At 39.2% G+C, this 10176-nt stretch overlaps 1 protein-coding gene across 1 annotated transcript in view; it reads right to left on the reverse strand.

Moving 5' to 3' along the window:
- fhit (fragile histidine triad diadenosine triphosphatase) overlaps positions 1 to 10176 on the reverse strand; it is a 212454-nt gene that overhangs the window by 150220 nt on the left and 52058 nt on the right. Inside the window, exon 3 of the mRNA XM_079483745.1 lies at positions 1974 to 2094. Coding sequence (XP_079339871.1) covers positions 1974 to 2079 — 106 coding nt within the window. The 5' untranslated portion in view covers positions 2080 to 2094. The remainder of the gene's footprint in view (positions 1 to 1973; positions 2095 to 10176) is intronic.

Genomic DNA, 10176 nt, shown 5'->3' on the forward strand with positions numbered 1-10176 from the left:
TACATGAGTTTTCTTATTTCAGTGACTTTTTTCAAAATATAACCATTCATAAACATATTTTTTCTCGTAAATGCAGGCATGTACATACCGTACATGTTGCCCGCATATTATTGTAATACAGTTTGTGCTGATGATATGAGAACTTTAATGTATTTAGAAACAACTGAAAACAGCAGAAATGTCAGGGCATGTATAAACTTCTGAAGGGCCCCAAAACACCCTCAGACCCCAGAGAGTTAAGGGGGTAGCACACCGGACGCGGAAGCGCCAAACCACGCAGCGCCATTGTTTGTAAAAATGAACATATTGTTTTCTATGAGTGTACACACGGGTGCCGCCACTCGGACAACTCAGGACGCTATTCTGAGTCCTGCAGCGACACAATGTGCCACTCGCATAATTTAGATGTTATTTGACTGAAATCATCTTTAATGTATGCACTGACTTCACCATAAGCTGCAAGATGCATTTATCTGTTTGTGAATAACGGAAAAACAGACATTAATACAGAAAACCTCTTGATTCTACCAAGTTAATAACAGAGTTGTCCTAGACGTGACGCTAAGTGGCTTGGCGCTTCCGCATCCAGTGTGCGACCCCCTTTAATAGACAAAAAAGTATTATTTTATTTTTGAATACAGTTCCCAAACCTTTTTTTCAAAAAGGCCTATAAACGGCCAGTTTGTCAACTGACATTTGTAAAGATCTCGCGCCCCTCAGTTTGGGAACCATTGATTTAACCAATGGTGGGATAACAATCGTTTTCCCAACCGTCTTGTTTAAAATACTTTTTTAACAATTTTATTTAGAAACACATAATTGCAACCCCTGAAGCCTGAAGCTTACAACAGTCATATTTAATATATCACCATTTCAATTATTTTTATAAAAAACATTTGTAAGCTAACCTAATGATCTTAAAGAGAAGTCAGGTTACTGGACAGGACAAAGACACATGAAATAAACCCCGGCTGTCCAATACACAATAAGATCCTTTACCAACACAAATACCGCTTACAATGCGATACTTGACTCAGTGGCGCCTGTTGTCCCATACACATCCATCTTTTATCTATTACAACCTTCATTATAGTGTTTAGATATCGACCATAGCCCCCTATTAAAACAAAGGTCTACAGGTCATTATCTCCTGCAGTCATATTCATACAGTATAGATTAAAGAAGTCACATTACATTGACAAACATGCCATTGCATATTTTTGCTGACATTTTAGAGGCATTTTTCTGTATAGGTCCCTCCTAAACACATCAGCCCTTTGGACCTCCCGCTGGTTTCTGGCCAAGCCGTAACTTCTAGACAGCTAGCGCAACAACTAAATAATGCTAATGTATTGCTTATGCCCTCCAAACATGGCAGCCACTTTGGATTTTGGGATTGTGCAGCAGTGGCCCATAATGCCGTGAAAAATTGCTTTCCATCAGAAGTTAATCTAAACATAAGACATAGCAGCACATGAAGATCTTGCAACAAGGCAAAGCCAAGAACTTATTGCTATTCCAGAGAAAAAGAGTAAGAACATTACTCAAACGAATCAGCAATGGAAATCATGCAAATGTATGCAAGGTTTGAATTTGCACGTTGGGCTCAAAGATTAATAGACAAAAAAAGTATTCTTTACTGTTTGAATCAGAGCAAAAAAGAGAGTTTTAAAGTACACCCGCCGATGATTCATGGCATTTTGCTTTTCGTGCCGCCTGCAAAGAATTTGTCTCTGGGTCATTTCAGACGCAATTTAACAAAACTTTTATCCAATCCGAGAAGACAGAAGCATCTTCTGAGGGTTGTTTCTGGTAAACATCTGTTGACATGGCATAATGCAAAGGTCAGACCAACTTAACAAAGAGTAAACTGTTGCCCAGCAACGGCAGGAAGCGATGTGTTTTTCTGTACACCATATTCCTGAGAGAAAGAATTGTACCTGATCTTGGAAAGTAAAACCCGAGAAGGATACGACCGGGCACGACTGGCTTTCGGTTGACCAGGGCTAAGGACAAATCCGTCTGCAGGAACACAGCGGAGGACTTTATGATGTGCTGTCCAAAACGAAACGTAGCCATGACACACAGCGTTTTCTGAAAGAGATGAAGAGCAAAAAGACAGGTTTGAACAACTATGGAGAACAATCTCCTGAGTTATGAAAGAGCATGTCCAGTGCAATTGAGGTTATTTCAGTCAGTTCGGATGAAATTGATTTCACAAAGCATCCTTTACCTTTTTAAACCGGACGCGGTATAAATTTGACCATAACTCTGCAACAATTTGTCTAAAAGTAGACAAAGGCTCATGTATGAAAACTATTTCTAATAAAAAAACAATAACAAATATATTTGTGTCCTTTTCAATTCCATTAACAAACTCACAACACACAGTAATGGTCAATAACCTTAATTTATTTATAGACATTTGTTTTCTGAAAAAAATGATACCTGGCACGTGATGATGGCCCATTGTGTTAGAAAAAAACGAAATGTGTGAAAACAGCCCATTTTTGTTTCAGGTTCTAAAGGGTTAAAGCTAACAAATTGACAGCAGGCTATTTTAAACCGGCCTCAATGGGAGACGTCAGTGATAAAATGACGATCTGAAACAGCAAGAGCTCCAACAAAGGAGCAATCCATAACGTGTGAGAGGCATCTTGTCACACTGAGAGGGCTTTTCAATGCCCACCGTCATTGCAAACAAGTATCGACCAAGATCAGATTCCTCCGGCTAAATTTAAGCAGGGAATTTGAGTAAGATAACAGTGATCGACTAAACATATAGCAGTGCTGTCGCATTAAGCATCCTTTGAGTGTCATCATCTATTCACAATCATGTCAGTTCAAACCAAAATGAATTGGATATGTGGACATAACGGCAATAATACAGAAATTATAATAATAACAATTGACAATAAGGTTATATTTGTTAACAACAGTAATTGCATTAACTTACATGAACTAACATTGAACAATATTGGTTTCCAGCATGAATTAATTATTTGTAATGTTAGTTGTCAATACAATTATTCATGTTAGTTCATGTTGCATTAACGTTAATGTAAACAGTTATTACATTTGATTTTAATATGCATTAGTAAATTATGAAATAAGCATCAATATATATATATATATACATAATGATATATGAATCACTATTATTATTGTTATTAATAATGGTAATAGCAATATAATTATATATTAATCACTATTATTATTGTTGTTGTTATTAACAATGTTGATAACAATATGATGGAAATATATACATGTTTGTAATATATTCATAATTTTTATTCTGAATAACTTACACATATGTAAATGTAACATGCAACATTTTATATTATATTTAATGATTTAATGGCACATTTAGTCAAAGTCCATTACAGTCTCTTTGCATGGAAAAGGAGGCTGGAGCGTTTTGATAAACTTCGCCTTTCGTGTCACAAAATAGAAGGAAAATCCCATAGGTTTAAAATCACGTCAAATAAACAACGACAGAGCTATTACTTTAAAAATAAAATAAAATGATATGTAATAACCCTAGGGCCATTTTTGTATGTGCATAAATTATTGTAATGAGGTTAAATTAAGAGGAGGAAGAGGACGATTGGAATGAAGAAAAAGCAGGACTAAGGCCTGAAGGTAATGAGTGTGCTTCACACACAGAGCTGGACTTAACATGACCCCACAGACATGCACACACACTCAACACATGCAGAATTACTAACAGGCGTATACATCTTTCTTTTCTTCTACATACACACTCGTATTCAAACTCGCCAACACACATACAATTTGAAAAATGGTGGCAAACGAAAACCCCTACCGTGTGCTGGACGATGTCCCAGAGGACACAATCCAAAAAATAAAACAAAGAGGAAAATGTGTGCACACCAGCTGTCTCGGTTATTAGCCTCCTAAACAGAATCCAACAATTCCGCAATTAAGAATCACAATGCTGCAATTAGCGTGCCACAGTTTGCGATGACCAAATGAATGCGTCAACAACACGGTAAACCACGCACATTTACCATTTCACATCATATCAGGTAAATCCGTATGTGCATCATTTTGAGCGTGCAAGGAGCGGTTGCATTTCATGCGACTGCTGTGATCAGATATCATCGTTTTATCAAACATGCCCTGCACTTTCCTCTCTGCAGCGGCGGTCACGCTTGATTCGCCGGGCGTGTGCGCTCGGCCTCCATTCCACGGAGCGTTGCTGTGGCGGCTATGTGTTTAATCCTTATCTGTAACCTTGACTGCACAGATTGCTGCTGTGCCGTGTAATCGGTGAAATCCAGCAGCCTACTCACTGACACTGATGCATCATTTATCCACAGACACAATAATCCCTTAACTCATTCAAATGCACAAACAATCACAATGTTAACTTCACCTGAGAAGAATCATCTGAGCAAAAAATTGTTTTGGGAATATACGGGCACGTTAAAAACAGAGTTCACACTGAATGGCTGGTGTAATACAACAGTTGCATTTGGGGCACTTGGCTCCTCCATACTGTGTATTGAATTTGTTTTCTTTATGGCTGTACAATTAAACAAACTATGAAAAAATGTGACCCTGACTGAGACAAGTATTTTTTCTTTGTGATATGTTTTCTATATAAAACCATCCTGCACCAGTAAAACCACATTCTGTTAAAATATAGTCCTGATATCTTGACTATATTGATTATATTGAGTGAGGATGGCAATGTGAAGCCATGTTCCAGTTCCACATTATTTTGTGCAAAATAAACAAATGTACTGTCAAAAAATGTATATTTTATACAATTATTTGTTATCATATTGTGAATGTACATTTTGAGTATTCGAAAGTAGGGGTGGGCCGATACCAGTTTTTTTCTTGACCGATCCGATTCCAATACTTGAATTGAAAGCATCTGCCGATACTACTAGTATTAGTACAGCTTTTTCCAGATCAGTGTAGAATTGCATGTATCTTACTGTATTTAACAAAACTACAATGTATTTATAAGAGTTGACCGAACATAATGATATATGCTTTATAATGTAGTACAATAAGTTTTGGGGGGATGCATCAATATGTCAATTTAGGCTGATAACCGATAATTACATTAGAAACGTATAACTAATATATTGGTCGATAAATTATATTAATATTAAATTCCCTAAGACAAAAGGGGATAACCAACTAACCATTAGTTCTCTTTTTTCCCCTGAAAATCACTTGTCAAGCCTACTTTACACTTTAACACCTACTTTAAATGATTTATGATTGATCGGCTATAATATATCGGTCTAAATTTTATTATCGGCCGATAACAGGTTTCCTATTAGCTCATCCTTCTTTAAGCTTGATAATATTATTCAGCACAGGATCGGATTTTGGATCGTCCCGTCACTTCCGATCCAGCATAAAATGGCCGTATCAACACAATAACAATCCAGAGTATCGGGATCCGCCCACCCCTACCAAAAGTAATCTGTGCTTATTATTAAAATGACTAGGATACACAATCAAAACTTAAAGGGTTAGTTCACCCTAAAATGAATTGCAAGTAAATTCTTCGCGTTCTTGTAATAAAGAAACTGCAGGTGTGTCACAGCCTGCAGTATGTTTACTTAAAAACATCAAACCAGAGCAGGACAACAAATCAAAACATAAAACTGAGGCTAAATAAACCATGTTACACTTACAGATATCAGGACAATTTCACAATAATATTGACTTTGTCGGCTGTAGAAAATATCCATCCTAACACTGTATATCTGAGAGCACTGCTTGCTGCCCACCGCATGTCATGACCTCTTAAAACAAAAGGTTGACTGCATCTCAACACCTCCTTGTTTTACAGTGGTCTGTAAAGACATATCGACCACTTCCCTCCCTTGGAACTGGGCTCAGGTGGTTATAACCGCAAAGCCACCAAAATCCCTGTGACAGCATGAAACATATACAGGAAACATTATATCCCTCAGCAAGCAGAGCTCAAGGTCTTTAACAAGTGTATTTCATCCGGCTTCGGCCTCTTGGGTGCTAAACGTACGTCAAGTTTGCAAATAGCCACCTTTGATTCAAATGTGAATTCACACACTCAAGGCAAATGCATATAGTTACAGCTCTGAAAGCAAAAATAAAAAGGTATAGTGAATAAATATCAACTATTTTCATTGCTTACACAAACTGTGTGAAATTTTCAAGAGAGCGAGACTCTTGCCTTAAAGGGCTGAACCAGTTCAATGTGACAACTTCGTATCAAAAGCAGACCCTGGGCTACAGTATATACTGTACGTGAGAGACCTGATCTTATCTCCTTTTAGTACGTAAGAATAATATTCTGCCGTAGGCTGAAAAGTCCACTGTTTTCTTTGCTCTATAGAGGACTATATGATTCAACTCAGCGGGTATTGAGCGCTAAATAAAATCCACTGAATGCTTATATTGAGCTAATCTAACAGACATGAATGAGGGTCCCATCAAGGCCCAGCAGTCAAAAGCCTTTAAAGGTTTCAAATGGCATTGTACATCTGGGCACAAACAGTGCACTGAGGTCTTGAGCATATCTTCAGGGTTTACCATAGTATGGGTTACAGTAAGTGACTCATGCCCCAACAGGCACCCATAATAATGTTAGGCTACCTTCTGAGACACCTTATATGATACATCATGATGAACTGTACAACACTGGAGATATCCTTCATGAATGAGGCAATCCCATGAGAGCTCAGTGGACATTTTTAATCAAAGAATATGTTATTCCGCACTCTACAAAAAATTTTGGGTTAGGTCAACCAAGTGTTGGGTCAAAAATGGACAAACCCAAATGTTGGGTTATAAATTAAACTACGCTTTATTGTTTAAACCCATTGTTTAGGTAACATCAATTCACCACTGTCTGTAACATTTAATACTCAGTTGAAATGACTTGTTAGGTCAATTAGATTTTATTGAAGGCATTAAAAAAACAGGGTGTGTCTCAGTCAGCTCCCTTGTGCAGTAGTCAGGGCACTGATCAAGGGCTGTCTCATTCGCAAAAATTTTCCAGTGGCCCGAAACGTTTGTTCCCAAAGACATTCTCACAATGCACTGCAAAAACCAGTGGCCACCGATGCTTCCTATGTTCCCTCACCAGAAGTCACGAGACAATTTTTGGAAGCCGTTTAACCGAAACTGCACAAGCCATCTCAATAAACTTCGTGAATTGCAAACTTTACAAACTTTATTATTTTATATTATATATAAACTTACATTGCTAGGCAGGCAGGGAACACAATCTATTTAAAGAGTACATAACATGAGATCATGAATGTTACATTGTGTAATGTTTGAAAGTAAGCAGGCTGCCAAGATTTAAATCTGAAGGTGAATGAATGAAGTTATTGGCTTGGGAAAAAAGGGAGTCGACTCTGAATCACGTAAACGAGTCGTCCCTGGTCCAATTCGCAAATACACTCCCCCCGTGTTCGTACAGGTTTCAGAAAGTTTTTTTCGAACATGAAAAATTGTTAAGCAACAACTTTTTTAGTCCCTTATTGGACAATTCTCCCTGAAAACCAAGGAGAGCGGGATAATGGGCATGCGCACATGTCACTTTCCCTTGTGTGCAGGAGAGAGAGAGAGAACTACGTTCGCGAGGTTCAGCTGTGTTTGTCTGTTCACTGCATTAGGGTGATGAATGTTATATAAACGGTGGATATACAGTAACGTTGCATTTGGAGAAGGTTTGAAACTGATAGATGGAGCGGCGTACCCCGCGCTAAACGATGCCGACATGAACCGCATTCGGAAAGTGAAACTGTCTTTGTTTTGTTGGCAATGTGTGTGCACATGCATTATTCCCGCCTCCTCGCCCCCAGATGCGAAGCATGTTTTCTGAAATAATCGTACAGCGGTATCTGTCTTTTATAAATGTGATCAAACTATAGACTCTAAGGATATTTGAAGGGTGCGATACTATTCTGTAAGTACTCAAGATTAACATGAGATATGCAGAAGCTCTGTGTGTTATGGCCACTTTAACATTGTAATAACATTGCAAGACTACGGCAGTTGATGAATGAACCCCTAACAGACTGTTGATGGAGTGTGGCCTCACACAAAGTGAATGAATAACCAATGATTTAGAACACAGAGGGCACCTCAAGGTGAAAAACATAAACATTTGATTCTATTTTCCATCCAAACATGGCAGTCGGCACCTAGCATTTGGTCTACCTGAGAAGAAAAACAGCTCCCCACCACACCCAAAGGGCAGCGGGATACAGCTGTCAGTCTACCAGTCTGTGAGTTTATTCAGGTAGCAGATGCAAGCAGACGCAGAGCTGGAGGGAGGAAGGGAGTTTTGTGTTTTGAAATGCTATCAGAAGCAACGTGTTGAGTAATCATTTGTAATTGTTGAGACGTCATCTCATTAAGTTCGTTTGCAGGAGAGGTTTGATAGCAAATAAGAACCTAGAAGAGCTGAAACATCAGTCAAGCAGTGATGAAAGGTTTCATCATTCTGCCGATGTCTTATGGGCGCACTGACAGTGATGCACTTAGGCATGCGTGCGGGCGCATGGGTTTGTTTGCGTGGATGTGTTATCATAATAATGACTTATTAAATGCGTTCACACCAAAGAACCTGCGAGATCACAGAGGGAAAGACAAAGCATCTGTCTATAACATGCTGCTTTGTTAATTATAGTATTCGTAATAATTTGTAATTGTATGAAGAATAGATGAATGTTGAAGCGTGCAATTAAAAATGAGCAAGTGACCTTACAAACTCTCGTTAAATAGGCTGAATGCTTCTGCACAGATGGATGAAAAATACTCCTAACCTACAGGTGGTTTGGCAGAGTCTCTTTTGTGTACCATTCTTTCTGAAGGGCTGTTAACATCTTCAAATGGCAAGCCAGAAATCTCTTGAGGCTGCCGAGAAATAGGGAGATTATGATATAAAGTGAATAATAATTAGCTAGTGAAGGTGACCACCTTAAAGCGATAGTTCACCCAAAAATAACAAATCTTTCCAAAAAATGTCTCACCCTCACGTCATTTCAAACCTGTATGACTTTCTTCCACAGAATTTTGAGGAACGCTGGGAACCAAACAACATCGACCGCCATTGACTTCCATGGTATTGACACAAAACCTCAGATAGTTTTCTCATAATATTTAGGATTTTGTCACGATCGTCTCGGCCATCTCCTGTCTCCTCTCCATGGCCAAGACAACCACCTCCATCTTCACACCTGACTTCACCATCACGACAACGCCGGCCCTCAGCTCCAGCTCTTCCTGCTCCACTAACACGCCTACAGAGGTCATCAACTCCAGCTCTCGTGGCCCCTTTGACATGGAGGCCTTCAGCTCCAGCTCCCCTGGCCCCTATGACACGGCCACAGAAGCTGTCAACTCAGTCCCTCCGGGTCCCTCTAACATGGCCACGGAAGCCGCCCCTGAACCGCAAGATCTTCCATGGTTCCCCTGATTCTCCATAGTGGGAGCATCCAGGATGCCCACCCTCCTTCCTGGTTGTGCCTTCTACGGCGCAAGGATGGGGGGAGTACTGTCACAGACCCTTCTGTTTCCCTGCCTGTTTTCCCCATATTTCCCATTGGACTACATTTCCGGTCCCTCATCAGTAATCACAGCACCTCTTTATAGACTCGATCCGTTCTCCCCCATCATTGTCTGAGATGTTATAAATGTAACCTGTTTGCTACACTGTTTATGTATTTTGGATTATTCGATTAAAAGTGATATATGGTATTCTTCTGCGTCTGTGGTCCATGGATACCTGTTACTGTAGCATAAATAATATGAATGGACAATACAAAAAGAACAGAAAAATAATACATTTCTTCAATTTCAACCAAAATACCACCATCTTTGGGGCACTACACGTGAAGTTCGGAAACATTTTTTGGGAATTGTAAGGATATATTCTTGTGTTTTCCTTATTCCTCTGTTATTAAGACTCATCCGATCTGCTACAACAAAAGCAAATGTCTGATTAACAGGTGCACAGCCAGATGGAAGAGCAGGCCAGTTTCAGCTTGTTTTAATTGAAACCCCTGTACAATGTACCTTATATCAACTGTGTTTGAACACCGCGACGCAGAGCTTCTGTATAGAAATCTTATTTAGATTCAATTTTCTGATCAGCAGTGGCTTACCAGTAAAACTGTCACAATGCTGCTG

The sequence above is a fragment of the Barbatula barbatula genome (genome assembly GCF_947034865.1).
Source record: "Barbatula barbatula genome assembly, chromosome: 20".
Taxonomy (NCBI): Eukaryota; Metazoa; Chordata; class Actinopteri; order Cypriniformes; family Nemacheilidae; genus Barbatula; species Barbatula barbatula.